At 40.6% G+C, this 18,873-nt stretch overlaps 1 protein-coding gene across 1 annotated transcript in view; it reads right to left on the bottom strand.

Annotated features, from left to right (window-relative positions):
- The window catches only part of TMC1 (transmembrane channel like 1), a 372,520-nt gene that overhangs the window by 72,522 nt on the left and 281,125 nt on the right, over positions 1-18,873 (bottom strand). Inside the window, exon 10 of the mRNA XM_069242288.1 lies at positions 9,135-9,329. Within this exon, the coding sequence (XP_069098389.1) occupies positions 9,135-9,329 (195 nt within the window). The remainder of the gene's footprint in view (positions 1-9,134; positions 9,330-18,873) is intronic.

Here is an 18,873-nt window from a genome sequence, read left to right as displayed (position 1 = left end):
CCAGAGTCTGCGCCATTGTCCTATCCCTCAGATGCTGTCTCAGTATCTGATGTCTCAGTCTCTGATCCTATGTCAGAGCGGTCCTCTATAACCCGAGTGCAGGCAGCAGTCATCCATCAAGATGCCACCTCTGCTATTGGCTAAACTGTTGCTCTAAAACACTAGCCTACGTAGACAGTCACAAAATCGATGGTGTGTGTGAGATACGTGCAACAGTAGAGGCCACCTTACCTGCACTTCTTCCCTCAATCAGCACGTACTTTCAAGACACTCAAAAAACACCTTGTCACATACCATTCGTCACAGTCTTTAGCACCTCCTGCGCCCAGTCCAACAATCATTAATGGTGCTCCCACTCCCTCCTCCTCGGATTCCCTCATTACCACCCAGCAAAAGTGCCCTTCATCTCTCCATAGACTTTACTAATGTACTCAGCTATTTACATAAAATACAGATTTGCTCTTTGCAGTAGGCATATAAACCTTCTGCGCTTCTTTATGGCACTAAAACTGCCACTAGACAAGTCGGACCCTTTTCCCCCCAGGGAAACCACACACATATTGACAAAAGTGATATATATATGACAGCCAACCACCTGAAACTCAACTCAAGCAAAACCGAAATAATCCTCTTTGGCCCACACAAAAACACCTGGGACCCCTCATGGTGGCCCACCACGCTAGGCCCTGCACCCACCCCCGCCAACCACGCACGCAACCTCAGCATCATCCTAGACTCCTCCCTCTCGATGACCCAACAAATCAACGCTCTTACCTCCTCATGCTTCAACACACTCCGTATACCGAAAAACATTCAAATGGATCCCCACAGAGACCAGAAAAACTGTCACTCACGCACTCATCAGCAGCAGGCTTGATTACGGAAATTCAAGCGCAAACTACACGCATCCAGAACTCAGCAGCACGACTCATCCTCGACCTCCGCCGACACGAACACATCTCTCCACACCTCAAATCCCTCCACTGGCACCCCATTGACAAAAGGATCACCTTCAAGATCCTCATCCTCGCACACAAATCACTCCACAACACAGGCCCTGCCTACCTCAACGAGAGTCACCTTCCACACCCCCACACGAAACGTCCGCTCAGCTGACCTCTCTCTCGCCTCTGTCCCCCGCATCAAACACACCACCACCGGGGGCAGATCCTTCTCCTACCTTGCACCCAAAACCTGGAACGCCCTCACAACCCACCTTCGCAAGACCCAAAACCTACTTCTTTTCAGGAAGGGCCTCAAAACCTGGCTTTTCGAGCAGTGAACCTCCCAGCCCCTTTCCCTCCCCCCATGCCCCCCCCCCAGTGCCTTGAGACCCTCACGGGTGAGTAGCGCGCTTTATAAATCTCTTTGATTGAAATAGATCTACCTCTATATATATATATATATATATATATATATCTACATAGATATATCTATAGATATATCCATGTACCTAGATATATCTATCTACATAGATATATATAGATCTATATATACATCTATTTTTTTTTTAGTTGTTGTACGGTTTCCTTGGGGGCCAAAATGGTCCACAGGGAAACCCTACAACATCTAAAAAAAAATATTGCCCCCACAGGGGGTCACCCTGCCCACGGGCGACCCCCTGTCATTTTATTTTATTTATTTATTATTATTTTTGAAAAAAAAAAAAAATCCCCTGGGGGGGGGGCGCGATCGCACCCCCCCCCCCCCCCAGGGGGCACCTACCTTTTTTTTAAAATAAAAATTATGCCGGGGGGGGCGGCCTGTTTTCCGGGGGGGCCGCCCCCCCAAAGTGAAATCCCTGGTGTCTAGTGGTGTTTCCTGGCCCCCAAAGCTGCGATCGGGGGCCAGAAACAGTTTCAGAAGGCCTCGTAAGAAAGGGGAGAGTCTCCCCTTTCTTACGAGGCCTTTTCAAAGTGTTTCCTGCGATCGGGGGGCCAGGAAACCTGAAAGTGTTTCCTGGCCCCCAATCGCAGCACAGCTGCGACCGGGGGCCAGGAAACACTTTCAGGAAGGCCTCGTAAGAAAGGGGAGACTCTCCCCTTTCTTACGAGGCCTTCCCGAACGTGGAAAAGGCAGTTTTCCACATCAAAGCAGGAAGCGGCCGCAAGGCTGCTTCCTGCTTCGATGGGGAAAATACCTTTGAAACGTCAGCGTGCCTCGCGGCGCACTGACGTCACAAAGGGGCGGGTGGGGGGCGGGGGGAGACACAGAAGCTTTCGTGTCTCCCGAGGGAAGTTTAAAAAAAAAAAAAAATCCTTGGGTGCAACGCACCCGAGGATTTATTAATACCCTTCCTGGTGTCGGCCACTGGTCGTGACCCGCACCAGGGAGGGTGTGTGGGCGTCGGCCAGTGGCCGACGCCCGCACCGAAAAGGTTAAACGTTTGCTGTCTAATAAAATGCTGCAAGAATAAAATCTCTCCCTGGTAATTAAGGCATTTAAATATAATGCAGGCCTGTTTATGGAATACTGGCATAAGTATATACATCTATGCACTAAGTAGCACATTTGGTCCAACTTAGTGTAGGACCTTGCAAGTTAACAAAATCTGAATGTTAATCTTTTCAACATTATGCACATATGTCTTACTTTGTTGAAGACGTGATATTGATGTGTTATCTAATGGCAAATTTAGAGATGGATACACGTCAGGCCTTCTGCTAGGACTTTAAAACCCCATGTTTGCATTGTAGGATCACAATGTATCCAATAAGCAGGGCCACTGGAATTATGTGATTTTCACATAACGATTTTCCACATTTGCCACATAGTCCATCATCTGCTGCATAATCTGCAGATTTTAACAAAAAAATGTGTTCTAGGTCAAACGGTTCACAAGTTAATAATAAGGCAGCGAAACAAGTTGCTGCACGGTGGAAGGCCCTTGGCAAAGGTTGACTGGTTATCTTTATGTTGCTAATTGCTATATTTTGGTGTTAAACTGGTACTAATGAGGTGCAAACTATAGCCAAACAGTGTTTACAAGTGTATAAAAGGCAAAATAATGAGTAATACTGTCACACAAATTGCTGCATTACACTGTTTAATTTGCCATTTCTTCCTGCATAATTTAGTCAACCCTGCAACATAACTTTTCTCTCCCCTGCTGTATAATTCCAGTGGCCCTGTCTATAAAGGACATTTGTTATTTACACAACCTCGCTATGTTTTGCAGTTTTAAAGAGGTTTTTAGAGTGAACCACCCTAAACGTCAAAAATGCCAGATGGTATTTGCCATCTAAAGGCCATACGTTTTGGTAAAAGCATGTCCAGTGACAGGCTAGTTACATTCTTTCCCTGTTTGGGAGTAATATATGCCAGCTATTCAGCAAAAAAAGGGAGAACCTTGCAAAAAAGATGCACTTTCCTACACTCATGTTCAGCACTCCAATACTTATATGATCCTACGACTTGTCATTTATAACTATGAAAACAAATACAAAATATACATGATGAGCAAGCGATCTCTGCTCTAGGAAGGAACTATAGAAAGACTTTGAGACGGTAAATAGTGCTCCTGCGAGCTGATCATGATGGTGCCTGACAGGATGTAATTATATTGTTGGTGAATAAATTGATGAGTGAATCAGCAAGGACTTTCACTACCTAAAATATAACAGCTCTTGAACTAAGTTCTTATACTGCAAAATAATTGATTCTAAATAAAAGATATACACATCCTCATAGAGAAAGACTGTTACTGCACCGTTTTGCTTGGACATCTACTACTCAGCTTCTTACTGGAAAAGGCTACCAGTTCGTCTGTGAACCGGAGTAAATACAGAAATGTGCTCAAGTGCTAAATGTAACATTGAGCTGTCAATGTCGTCAGATTGGCAAAGTGTCCCTTCCTGTGAACATAGAAGCAAACACCACAAATACAAAGTATCTGCACTGTGTAAACATGTCTCTTTATTTTGCAAACATCAACATGGTTCAGCAGAAAGTACATCAAGAAAGCACTTTATGCAGATCCTCATGGAAGCTGTACTATCATGGTGCTCCGACGTAATAGTGGTGTTTAGCTTCATCAATACCATTAAATTAGACTGGGTGTCGATGCTCTGATTTACATATAGATCCCTGTATTGGATGATCATTATTCCTTGTAGGTGGCGAATCCTGATTTTCACAGTTAAGTTGTTTCGATCAAGCATTCTGGTCTGGATCAGTGTTCTCATGAATGCACTTCCATCAGCGTCCCCTAAAATGCCCAAGATTCTCTCTAGAACACAAAACCATACGAAACCACACATCTAATTTACTTTGCGCTTTAGTGCTCTCTCACTATGGATCCTGTTTTCGAATTAACAGGCTTATTTCAAATTCCCTGGACATGATCCACATTCCACTTTATAATGTAATAGTGCCCCTTTTTGGATCCTGGTGCACATAGTCCATCTTTTCAGCTGTGGAAAGGTGCAAAATCTAGATACGGAAGTGGTGGTTGGGATGCTTTCCCGATGCTGGTGTGCAGCTGTTCGCTGTGGAAGATATCTTCAGTTTTTCCAAACTGAAGGAGGTGATTGTTAAGAAGTAGGCGGTCACAGACTGCTCTTATCAGATATTGGTCAAATGGAACCTGGTGCATGTTCCACCATTTGTTCTCTTTCAGATTCTGATGATAGAATGATGCTAGGAGTTTGATGGTGTCCTGCCATAGAACCCAGGGTAATTTAGTTTAGTGCCATATGGCTCACTCGTGATCCAGCTAAACAAAGGGTGAAGAGCCTCTTTTTGGATTATCTTGCAGTGCTGAATACTCCTTGATTTGGTTGTAGTTTCTGGTACCATTCCTGAAATGTCTCTCGCATCCTTCATTTGTGGATAGCAAAGGCTTACCTTGGCTGTGAATTCAAGGCCCCTCTCTTTGCACCCAGTTAATTGTTTTGGATGTTAGATCTGTCTTTGATGAACAGTATATTTTGTCAGAGTTTTTTGTGGAAAATGTAGCCATCCAATGTTACCTGTCTCTTGCCATCATATCTTAGCTCTTCTTTTTTTAACTATCAACGTGTGGATGACTTTTTTCTGGTGTACATTCGATTCATCATTTATGTTACTCTTGTAGCAAACATTTCAAAAGATCACCGACAGGGGGCCTCATTATGACCCTTGCGGTCACCAGAATGCCAGGGGCACAGACGCGGTCTGCCCGCAACATTACGACTGTTTCGAAAGCGCCACGGTCGGACGGACGGCTCCCCCAATTTTTAGCCACCAGATGGCCTGGCAGTAGTCTCAATCCGGCAGAGCACCACTGCCAGCAGTGCAGCCTTAGGGATTATGACCCCTCTTTCCGCCGGCATTTATATGGTGGTTTAACTGCCATGTAAATGCTGGCGGAGATTGGGCACCGGTGTCAATGTTATTTTGCATTTCCTGCTGGGGCAGCAGGCGGAAACTCATAATAGGGCCGGCGGGAAGGTGACCGCACTGGAGGTCTCCTGACTTGCAAGAGTTTGACGGCAGCCTTTTCCACCCGCCAAATTCCTAATGAGGGCCTGCGATCTTTTCCGATCCACTGATCCACATATAGGTATCCTTGTTAAGGCTGCTGGTTTGAAGCAAACTTACTAACAGGACACTTCAAAAATAGTTCTTAGAGGGTGTGGCGCAGATTCCACAGTTAGTAATTCTGCATGTTAATTGGTACTAATGAAATGCAAATGTGTTGCTTATCTGTGTTTACAGTGAAATTATTTCCTTAACATTGATGTGAGTGAGGCTTTAGGCCTACTTGTGTTTTCCGTCTGCACATTTTAGATGTGTGTGATTTTTTTACTTGACTTCTGATTGTTTTCGCCCCCTCCCAATTTGGCTTACATAGAGCACAAGTGTGCCCTTCCTAGCTTATTAGCTTGTAAGAAATGTAGTTCATTCAGCAATACTGTATGCTTTGTAACATTTATAAAAATGTAATCTGTTGTGTTCTTGGTGTTCCTGAACAGGACAAATCTTTCATTTGTATACTAATGGCAGATGATTTCCTTCAGCCGAACTGAGGTGTTGTTTGCTGTTCATATTTCTGAGTGTATTATTGTTTTCTGCATAAGGCATAGTATAGCATATTCATAAGATGTACGGCAAAAGTTAATATCATTATATGATGGGTTTTCTATTTACCTATTGGTTGTTATATGTATCTTGTTTTGTCACACCACAGTAACTGCACAGTTTCTCTGTCTAAAAATGTTCACAGGCTCATCATTTTGAGGACGAGCCAGAATTCTTTCCGGAACTCCATTCAGACGGACTTCACGTCAAGCCTTGTTTAATTAACCTTTTTTACTTAATTCTTAGAATATTTTTCAGTTCCTTATGGCACATGACAAATGCTCCTTGATGCACCTAATAACTTTTTGAATTCTAGCTTCTGTATGGAATAGAGCTTAGTTTCCATTGCCAATGATAGTTTACATTTATTTGCATTTTGGGCATTATGATGTGAATTGACTAACCAATGCTTTTTTCCTTCTGTAATTATCTTTAAATAACCGTTCATGGTTTGTGCTTTGAAACCTGTCTTGCATGGATGTTCCTAGAGGATTTTACTTCAGATCTGCTAAATGTTGTGTTAATTGTAGGGCTTTAGGCTGGAATAGACTCACACATAGACCCGATCCCTAAATCAGCCCTTCAAATGTTAAAAGGCAACTACCAGCGAGCATCAGCACAGTTTTTCATGGATGTTACATTTTCCTGCACATGATAGGGTCCTCTCTTTCACAAATCAGCACTTTTGTACACAACTTGGATTGAACGTGCATCACACAAGAGGTGATCGTCACCTCATGGAGCAATGGCAAAAAGGGAATTACACTGTTTCAACTACCTAGGAATTACAGTCACCCTATGGAACAGGTTCTCTACTCTGCAGGGCTTGTGTCAAGTTTATGTTGCCTGAATGAGACAACAGTGATGTAATAGCTTTACCTAGCTCTCAACCTGTCGCTGCTGTTGGAAAGAAGTGAGTATTCTTGGACATGGCCAGGTACCATTATACGAGAAACACATTTTCACCCTGTTGATCTTTCATGTTTGTGGCTCAGGTAATCCTTAAACCTTTGATCAAGTAGCAATCTTGCTTCATCTGTGTATCTTGTAAGTACAGCATAGTGTTCATTTCCTTTAGGTCCCACACCATGCCTTGCTCCCTTCTCACTTGGTACCTACCCAAGGAACCTCTAAATACCCTTGCATACCCATTTATTCGCAACATCATTCAATGAGACCATGTCCAGGGGTGTGGCCCAGGTTATGCCCACTGACTGACTTTGTGCAGCACTCATTAATTTTTAACTATATTGTGATATATTAAGGGAACCAACAGTTTAAATATGTGAAGCTTGTTCCATTTCCTCTGAATTGTCACATTCTGCAGGTTAGCTTTCCATACTTCTTTCTCCAATTTGTCATTTTTTACTTCAGCAGTTTTCCTGAATAAAAATAAAGTGTTTTTTCTGTGTGCACAAAAGCATATTCAACATCAGAAATCCAAGTTTCAACAATTCTGATCCTCCATCAAAGGTTTTACATTTTAGGTCTGTAGATTGTGGCAATTCTGTTTAATTATAGGCCATAAATTAACACTTAAATAGGGTCAGTGCATACTGCATTCTTCTACCCTGAGGTTGGGGAATTGTATGCTGGTGTACTGGAAAACATGGGAGAACAAGGTTTTGATCACCCATTTATGTGCATAAACCAGCCTAATAGCTCAGATGCTATTTGTTGGACCTGACATCATTGGCAGGGGTTTCCTCCAACACTTTCCCTTCTATCCTTCTGTTTTTACTGACTTCGTTTTTGCTGACCTTTGGACTCTGCAAACGTTACCACTGATAACCAGTGCTAAGGTGCCTATGCTGTCTCCCTAAAACAAGGTAAAACTGGCTTGGACACAACTGGCACCTTTAATTCACTTGTACGTCCCTAGTAAAGTTGTACTATATTTGCCCAGAGCCTGTAAATTAAATGCTATTAGTCAGCCTGCAGCACTCATTGTACCCAAAGGTTTGTGCATAAGTTCATTTGGGGTTTGCTTATGTTTCACCCTTACAAGAATTGTAGTTGCTGCTTGATTAGGGTTTCACCTCCCTAAACCAGTAAACCAGTTATTCTTACACTATTTATTTCAAGTTGTAAAAATGTTTCTTCCAAATAAAAATGACTGAGGAATGATTGTCAGTCATAGTGAACACAGAAAGGAATATCTTTATTAAACATTCCCTCATGGCATGCATTCTGGATTAAACATAGGCCTATTCTGATCTGGTTATGAAGTGGTGTTTGGATTATTAGTAAATAAGGCCATGATTTAGAGTTTAGAGGAAAGTTACGCTGACATAAATGCCCTGTTTGTCTTATTACAAATGTGATTTAATATAATGCAATTGTAATTGGGCAGACAGGATATCTGTCACGTTTGTGAGGAATAACCAGTCTGCCAAACTTTAAATCTAGCCCTAAATCTTATACTTCTGCCACTCCTTTCTAAATCCTATTTTAATTTAGCCTGACAAATATTAATTGTTCTCTCTTAAATTAAGGGAACATATTGAGTTTTTCAACCAATTTGCACACTTACATCAGTCTTTTTTTGATAAGTGTAAATAAGCTAAATTGGTTGTAAAAACAGTGGTCCTGTTTGCTAACACAGTTACAAACAGAAAATGTATAGTGTTCCGCTGTCATACAAACAACAAAATATATATGGGCCTGATTACAACTTTGGAGGAGGTGTTAATCAGTCCCAAAAGTGACGGTAAAGTGACGGATTTACCACCAGCCATATTATGAGTCCATTATATCCTATGGAACTCGTAATACGGCTGGTGGTATATCCGTCACATTTGGGACGGATTAACACCTCCTCCAAAGTTGTAATCAGGCCCATAATCTTGTATGGATTTATTATAGATAGTTGTATATCATTCCAATGTCTTTTCTCAAACATGTAGCAAAAAAGTGATTAGAATTTGCTTGGTGCTTCTTAAAAACAACTCACTATACTGATCATATAAACATTAATGCCATTTTGATTATTGTGGATTAGCAAGCTTTATCAGCCATCAATGTAATATATTTTAAAACATCATACATAGACAAGAGTATGACAAACTACTGACCTCATTTCGTTCCCACCATCCGTAGTTCTCCAGTCCTTCCAGTGCAAATTTTTGGGATCGCCTCACAACAAAGTAAATTAGGTACCCACTTCCAGCAAGGGTGCAGAGTGCTAGAAAATTAGCCAGCACTCGCAAGAATCGTGTTAAATGGATATTTTCTTCTTTACGGTTCTCTTGCTCTTCTAAAATAGATTCCTATGAGATTTTGAGAAACAAACCAAATTATTTTCTGCAGTAGGTGGATTTTGAAAATGGTTGGACATAAGTACAAATCTTATGTTCAAATAAGTGACTAAGAATGTGAGCCACACTTTACCTCACAAGATTTGGGCAAAATAAGACCAAATGGCAAATTTGAGAGCAGACGTGGTTAAAACATAGAGAGATTCTGAAAGGGCATTAATAAGCTAATCCAAGGTGTTGGTCAATGTATGGCTCCTTTTGTTATCAACTGCAGCCACAGTTCAAAAGTGTGGCCTTTGTGTGCACAGTGGGAGCGCAGAAAATCCTAGAATTATAAAATACTCCAACTCTTAGATACCCAGGAGGGGATCTTGGGAATGGGCTAGAAATAAAAGCTGCAATTATCTGTAACAATTCCTTTCAGGAGTCAATAATGAGAGTTTTAGTAACCATTTAAAAGTTTTATTTATCATAAGTTTTAAATCTTTTCTTTATTAGTCAAACAAGGTTTACAGAACATTGCATAAAGCATGTCCTGTAATCCATCCCTATTCTAGTATTCTAAATCAGTAAAAATAAAACATTTTAGTCAGAAAAAGCAAAAGGAACAAGATTTCAAGAGGCAGTTAAGCCAGCAAATATATCAGTACTCATAAAGAACACTGTAACAGACACTAATAGATAATAGTCTAGGCAGAGAGTTAATCTGTGTGAGCTAGGAGCTCTGAGAGAGAGAAATAGTGTCTGAGTCAGAGAGCATGAGAGCTTGGAGGATTGTGTGTGTGCTCGCTCGCTATTGCTATTTGTTCATTCCCTTAGACTCTTTTATAATACAAATACAACAACATATTATTTTAGTATACATTTTTCATCCAAGATATTAAATAGCCAATCATAAGTGGTGAAAATCAAGAGAGGAGATCAGCTTCCATAGAGATGGCAACTTTAAACAAAGAAAGTTCACTTAATAGCATTTCTGCATAAGTTGTAATTATAAAATATTTTCCCACTCGTCTTGGTCTCCGCAAGAAAAGATACTCATGTAAATGTTATGAACGAATCCTTAAGTCATACTTTTTCACATACATCTCCAGGACTATAGCCTATTCATAAAGAAACACGTTTCAGTTTAGTTTAGCAAGTTTTGACATTCAAAATGCAGGTCGAACAATTAAAAAGAATAAAATAATATAGCTTTCTTTGTTAGCATAGGAAGTTTGTGTTATGTAAAGGCCATGCAAAAGTCACAATATAAATAAGTCTGTCTGTTTGGAATTTGTTAAGGTTAGCAAATCAAGCAAGTCAAGAGAATCCAGGTCATACAAAGTTTAGAATGAACAGTATAAGTAAAAAATGTAACTCTTGGTTAGGCCTAAATTTCAATTACACGGGTCATTACTTGAATGTATTTTATTTTTAATGAAATCTCTAGCAACATCAAACTATGCATTTTAAAGCACCAGCAGCATTCTCTAGGTACTAACAGTGCATTCCTAGAACACTCTCATGACACTGCCAGTTTAAAGAGGACAGGAGAACAGGAGGATTGCCTTTCTCCTCTCCAAAAAGAACACAACAGATCTGACACATTTTCTTTTTAATAAAGATTAACGGTATAAAAAACAAAAACTATTTGCCATTTCATGAAAGTGTTTCCTGAAAATTAAATGATGGTGTACATGGTATTAGTGAGAGCCCTGTTGGGTGAATATACAAGCCAGCATGATAAATGTAATCTGCTTGTCAAAGCCAAGCACTATGTGAAAAGTGAAATGGCTGGCAGGCCAGAATTTGTGTTGTTTATTGAGGCAGTAACACTAAATAAGGGCATAAAAACAGAGGGCCTGATTCATAAAGACAAACTTATAGCTTTGTATGAATTTAATATTTATTTGGTAGTCATAAACTACAAGTTACATTTTCCCTAATAGTGACTTTACGACTGAGGAGAGTCTGCAACTGGGGCAGGGGGCTCCAAGACATAAAAACTAGAACACTCCTATCTTTTTATATGCAGACTGTCCACCACAGTTGTAAAATTACTATCTGCCAATTAAACTGGTAGTTTATCAACACCAAAAATAGTAAACTTACACAAAAGTGTGAATTCATCTTTGTGAATCTGGCCCACAATGCTTAAGAAGGGAACAGCATAGAAAGGGCTAGTGAAGTTAAGAAATGTAAGAAGAACATTGCATTTTATTTAGATTTCCAAGAATAAGAGGACCTTTTTACTTAATTATGTGCTGTTTCTCTGCATCATGGCTCTGCTCTTTTGTGATTACACACCACAGGCATTGTTATCCCCTCCTGGCCGTGAGTACTATTCCAGAGGATTGTTTATTTTTAAATTCAGCATATAAAGTAAGATGTGGAACTCACAATATCAAACTGGACAGTAAGAATAAACACCCACTGATGTATTTGATAGGGTAAGCATTTCCCCTCCACTTTTTCTGGAAGAGTTCAACAAGATGCTGGGATTTTACTAGAGCTAGTTTGAACCACACCCTTACTTTTCCAGCCACAGCAGCAAACCACTGGTTGCTGACTACAGAATTCTTAAGGCAGCTAGGGGAACATTACAGAATTTGTGCAAAGTTACACTATTTCTTTAAACAGCAAGATCATTATCTCTTTCTTATGTGGGCTGTTATGGTCTGTTGAATCTGGGCACAGCATGTCCCAAAAGCCTTTAATGGCCAGCCGCCACTATGATTCCTTGATGCAAAAGTTAAGTGAAATTGTGCAACCACAAATAATGCCTGAAAAGTTCTTAATTTTTTTACAGTTCTGGGTTTCATGTTACCTGCTTTGTCATTTGTTGTATTCAGTATTTACTCAGAGGAAACATTTGTAGGATGGGTTAAACATTCTTCGATCAAACCAAGCAATGACAATATCGATAGGTTATCCATCTATATAATCCATGCACACATGTAAACAAAGACACATCTGCATACCCACACGTTGGCATAGATGACAAATAAATGCGTAAATGTAGACAAAAGAAAATACTAACAGTCATGCATGCACAGACAACAACAGATCTACTGCTAAATAGATATCTGGACCAGCAAACAGACATCCATGCATATACATTTACAGCCGTCTGTGCACATAGACCACCACACAGGCAGCAATACAAACAGAGAGAGGTATTATATTATGCTGGTTGCTTGAATAGCATTTTCTGGCACAGTAAGGTTGTTTCCAAATATTAGATACACAAGAAGAATTGAACAGTGGAAAAGGAGGAAGGGAATGAGAAAGCCGTCTTATAAAGAGAGTAATTTCCTAAGACCAGAGATGTAGTAAATAACCAACTTTGGCATACAGAGGAAGAAGAAGAGAAAATGTGTCTCTATGAGAGAGTAGAAGATAGTAGGAGGTATAAATTGAGAGATGGAGCAAATAGTAAATTGGGACATGACATAGAAATAGGAATAATAGACTGTTAGAGATGTGCCAGGGGTAGTCCAAGAAGAGCCACCAACCCATGTTCGCACACCAATAACTTGAGGCTGACAACCACAGACTGCAAAAGTACACACAGACCTATGGGGCACACAGCACAGATATAGCACAGAAAGATGCACACAAATGGGCAGGGGATAAAGGCATTTAAAGAATGAACGGCAACTGTATATTTCATATTGCTCAAAATACACTATCACTAGACTCAATCATAAAGTCCATATATAAATTATACTGAATATTGCAATGTGCTAGCAAGGATGCTATGCATGGCTGAAGCTGTGAAAACCAGAACCAGGAAACCAAGTATTGCTGCAGGATCTGGCAGGCAAGGACAGACTGGTAAAGGAGGAAGTGGATATGGACTTCTCCACCACACCATAGATGCCTTGCACCTGACAAATTGTAAAAGGCATGATACTGGTGATGAAAATACTATTCTTTGAAAAAAGGGGAGATACAGAGCACTAAGGGCCTCATATAGGGCTTCATTTACAAGGAAATGGCGCAGCGTGGTGCTGCAAGTCAGCTTGCTGCTCTGCATCATTTTCAAAGTTCAGGGATGCATCACATTTACAGAAATACAGCATATCCCTGTAGTTTCCTCTGTGCTGGCGCACAAGCTACTGCCTAACACCAACACAGGTAGGCTTGTGCCATAGTACAAGGGTGCCTACGTTGTAAGGATGATTGTAGGGATAATTGTTTATGTGCAGGAAGAAACACCTTCTTGCACATAAACAATCATTTATGGCATGTTCCTCTTTCTATGTATCTGAAGAATTGTATTTCTCCCCATTGCACCACTTTAACGCCACCCTTGAGGTGGCATAGGAATCTGGCTCATTCCCAGCATTGTAAAACTGGGAATGCATCAAATTCCATCAGGTTCCATGGATGTTGCGTGAAAACACCCACAGCAACACCTAGGGAAGGGAATCCCCTTTCATGCAGAGTTATGCATGAAAGGAGGCCATATTTACAAGAACATGAAAAGCCACGCAAGGTGGCTTTGCGTGGCCTTGTAAATATGGGCCGGCACTCTGCGCCACTGGAGCGTACAAAAAAATGACACTCTGGTGGTGCAGAGGGCCGCAAGGGCATTCTAAATGAGGCCCTTAGAGTGTTACAGTTTGGCAGAAGGGTTACTCACAAATGTGATGGGTATTCCATCTGCTTTATTGGAAGTGTCATTGGATATAATTAAAAAATCACTGTTTTTTTAAATACAGCCAGGGCCAAAAGCTTAGTCAAAATCGTAGCCAGAGTATATGGAGCAAGCTACCAAAATATTTATTTAAACTTGTATTCCTGCTGTCAAACAAATGAATTACAACTTGGATTGAACCCATTGCAGGCAGCCCTTCGCCAGAGGAGGAGAGGCAAGAGATTCAATAATACATGGGCCAGAGAATATACATTCTCTAAAATTCTATGGAACCTCATGGTATCAAAGTGCTGTTGCTCGAATGTGAATTTACCTTGAAAAAAAGAAAGGCAAGAGGCATTTGTCAAAACAGGAACAGTTTGTTTAATTAAATGTTATGGCCGGGAGAACAGTTACAGAACCGGGGTCTGAGGACTGCCTCAAAGAACATTTGTTCTGCTCAGTGTTCTATACATTTCTATGAGTAAAATAAAACAATTACACCCTTCCTTCCTTTGGGGTGAAGAATGTGAACAGTTGTCATGGAGTCAAAAATAAGGTCCTGATAACAAATGCTGGTGGGCCTTAAACTTGCGTAGACACTATGTGGCCCAGCGAGTACATGTCCAGATGTCCAGCCTGAGGGGCGCGTGGTCACTGCATCTTGCTGTGCGAATTGGCGAGCTGTGCCATCCGACTTTATGGTGTGCTGGGGAATACACGCACCTCTCTGGCCATGTGCATTTTATTGGCCAAATTTCCTTGGACCATTGTAGTGTTGCTGCACCTATCTGTGAGACTAATCTAAGATTCCCGTTCACACATTTGCACCCTACCTGTGACCTTTCAATTAGTAACCTCAAGCATCCGTCTCAGAGCCTGTCTCACTATGTACTTTTGTGCTGGGGTTGATGGAGAGTTCATGAGGGATGAATTTAATATTGATGATGCGACTTCATTCTTACATAGGTGTGTATCAACATCAACTTTTATAATATTAACAGTGCTATAAAAAAGCCCTAGAGGAAATAATTTAAATATGTTTAGGTAAGCAACCATAATAGATGACAACTAAGGGACTACGTCACAAAATGTGAGCTGCAAATAACTTAAAATACAAGTTCAAATGGACTTAGAATTCACAAAAGGTGAACATGTAGTCCTAATCTGGCTACTCTTAAGTAGCATCACAGCAAAATGGTATAACATCAGAATTTAAATAAACCTAAGTCCAGAGTTGCAATCTGCGTTAAAGTGGTTGTTCAGCATGGGGATGCTCTTGAAACATTGTGCACTTCCACTATGTTTGGGTTATTGTCAACATTTTCACACACTTTTTCAAAGCCTATTGCTAACCCAAGAAATGGTTAGCACTTTTATATTAATGGAAGAAGCATAACCCTTTTATGCGTCATAATGGCCAGTGATTGGTTTTAGTTAATCTCAAATCTTTGCCACAGTAATTTATTATGTAGTTCTGATATTTTTTTGCCCTTTCATTAGATCGCCATTCATAAATAAATCATCGGATATGGAACCTCAAGTGTTGACTTCATAAAACTTGTTTTGGTCTTATTCAGGAGAAAGTTCATGAAGTGGAACACATTATTTTTATGAGCCTGTTAAGCAAACATGACTTCAATTTCTCCCATTCTTTTGAAATTTGGCTCCTAATGGACTGATTGTGAGTTTGTCAGTGTATTCCAATTTCTGCATAAACCTCTGTTTCCACACTGGTCAAAATTATTAGTTGGAAGGTATTTAACGTATCTAATAATTATAGGATGCGTTAAACACCTCAACCTTTGTTAAATATCAGCAGGCCAATCTTACAGATATTTAACGATGGAAAAGCTTACTGCATTTACCATATCATGCTGATTTTGGTGCATTAAACACCGATAGTTGCATGTTATTCCCCACATTGCACCCAATAAATAACATATCCCATGGTATAGGTATTTATCAGGTGAAATAAATAGCACCTATGCTCTTAAACTTGGCCTAAGATGTTTATGCTGCTGTCCACATTATATTTAAGCAAAGGATTAAGGCCCTCATTCCGACCCTGGCGGTTTGAAACCGCCAGGGTGGAGGGCAGAAGAAGCACCGCCAACAGGCTGGCGGTGCTTCCTGGGCCATTCTGACCGCGGCGGTAAAGCTGCGGTCAGAAAAGGGGAACCAGCGGTTTCCCACCGGTTTACCCCTGGCCCAGGGAATCCTCCATGGCGGCGCTGCCTGCAGCGCCGCCATGGGGATTCCGACCCCCTTCCCGCCAGCCTGTTTCTGGCGGCTTATACCACCAGAACCAGGCTGGTGGGAACGGGTGTCGTGGGGCCCCTGGGGGCCCCTGCACTGCCCATGCCACTGGCATGGGCAGTGCAGGGGCCCCCTAACAGGGCCCCACACTGATTTTCAGTGTCTGCTTTGCAGACACTGAAAATCGCGACGGGTGCCACTGCACCCGTCGCACCCCTGCAAATCCGCCGGCTCCATTCGGAGCCGGCTTCCTCTTTGCAGGGGCTTTCCAGCTGGGCCATCGGGCGATCTTTTGGGGATCGCCCGCCGGCCCAGCGGGAAAGTTAGAATGACCGCTGCGGTCATTTGACCGTGGTGCAGTCTTTTGGCGGTTTCCGCCCAGAGGGCGCCGCCCGCCGGGGTCGGAATGACCCCCTAAATGTCTCTAAAAGTGTTTGACATCCATAGGATCTTTTTTGGACTGTGTCATATTTCAAAAGTGTCACCAACATAACATCACCACATTCTAAGGTTGTGCTTCCAACTTGAATGTATGGGATTACATGTCTGTTCTAGCCAATACAAGTAAATGTTCAAATATTGCTTCGCCATTTTTGCTACCCTTCATAATAAAAACTGTTTTAAGGAAAAAATCATTTGAGAATTTTATGATCTCTTTTATGATGGATACTCAATTCACCTCAAATTCATTATATACGGCAGTTGGTCCTTCATTATGTGGATTTTTTTTTCCACATAAATTGGTTAAATGACATGTAAACAAATTATCTGATTAACACATTTTAGTGAATCTAATTTCAAACGGAAGCCTTTTCAATGATTAAATTAATTTAATTAACTTCTGTAAGAAATGTTCATCATCTCACTAGGTATGAAGACCTAATGAAAGGTTGAAACAATCATTTTCTCTGGTGGACTTGCAGTGGCCTTGTGCACCTTGGGTAAGGTGCAAAGAAATGGTGTCAACAGATCCTTCTGTGTTAGCTAACTCTTTGTGGCTTTATTGACCCAGTCTTATTGTATTGTTTCTAGCAACAGTTCTTGACTATACAACTCATTTCACATTTTGGAACATTAGTTTGAAATAATCTTATTAAATATGTCAATTTTCTCTTCATGCCATGTCATGCCCAAATTTACGATTGAGACAGTTTTATCATCTGCCTTTATTAAGATATAGACTTCCTTTTGTAGTGTGTCTAAGGCTTTCATGTCAGATTTGTTTATATTCATCTATCTCTTTCTGGTTTATAAGAAAAGGTTTGTCATTTGTGTTGCACTGCAGAAATAAAACTCATCCACTCTAAATCTTTATATATCTTTTTTGTGTGAAAAAGAAAGTTCTTTGTAATTGTCTAATGCATTTATACAAATAAATGCTGCTATTGAAATTGTGATATTAAATGATAAAGCTTTTTGTAAAAATGAATATATTTGCTTAGTGTGGTGATGAATGGAAGATTAACAGGTAGGTTTTCTTGGTCTGCATGTTATCCTGACTGTTTGCAAGCTAAGGAACAACCCACAAAATTGTGAGACTTAGGCTAAAGAGTTTTTTCAATAGCAAAATTATTTTCCTCAGAGAAAAAAATATATAAAAAGGTAAAAGTTTGATTGTACCAAGACAAGACCATTCTAGTATGTGCAGTTGGACAGTTAGGCTTGCAAGAATGACTTTGCATGTACATAAAGAGGAATCCAATTATTTTCAAGAATACACTTAGAAAGCTGCAACATTTGCAGCTTTTCAGGAGAATTCTTGGAAAACACTGTGAATTAGAAAAATTTGAAAATCTACTCTCAAACATTTGTGTAAACCTAAGACGGTAGACTTCCAGTTTTCCTACAGACCAGTCCTTATACTGTGTGCCTTACCACCCTACACTGTGGCACTCAACATAAACATCTGTGTTCATTTGCAGGATGCTACCAGTAATGATCTTATAAAAACAATGTATTCAGAGAATGAATCAAAATCAGGTTGTGCATTTTCAAATATATTAGACCTCTTGTTTATAGGGTATTTGGACATCAGTCTGTTAGTGAAATCATCAAAAAGAATGTCCCACTGGTCGTAACGACCTTTAGTTGTCGACTTGAAGCGTTGAGAGGGAGCTAACATCAGGAGTACATTTCAAATACAGTGATCCCAAAAGGTTTCACAATGGCGACAGAGAGGATGGTAGTTCAACCATAAAGGTTTATTTTCAACCTATTAGTTAATCATCAATCAGCACATTAGGCGTGGTTCAAAAAATATATTAATACAGCCATAATATTCAGGTTCTCAAGTATTCAAAATTGAAGTATTACAACGTACAGAATAGTAACAAGCAACATGTAAAAATGCAAAATATCCAAACAATGTGTTCCATAAGGAGAACCACACTGTCTAAATTGAACAAGAAAGTCAGGATGTCTAAAGATGAAGGAAAGAAGGTGTCAGCATTCTGTGAACCTCTGTAGAAGTTCAGAGGAAACAAAAGAGTGTCTAGCATAAAGCTTTCCACGTAGGGAAAAATCCAACAGAAAGGTCTACTCTCTTCTAAGTCAGGGTAGGGTCCAGGGGTGGCTCCTCCATGAGGGTGGAGGAGCGTCGCCTCCTCAATGGCAAAAGCAGCTGCATAACATTTCCCCCAAAACTATAATAGACTATGTTTATTATAGTTTTGG

This window comes from Pleurodeles waltl, chromosome 1_1 (genome assembly GCF_031143425.1).
Source record: "Pleurodeles waltl isolate 20211129_DDA chromosome 1_1, aPleWal1.hap1.20221129, whole genome shotgun sequence".
NCBI classification, from domain to species: Eukaryota; Metazoa; Chordata; class Amphibia; order Caudata; family Salamandridae; genus Pleurodeles; species Pleurodeles waltl.
The sequence above is the reverse complement of the archived record's forward strand: the minus strand, read 5'-3'. Positions and strand labels throughout refer to the sequence as shown.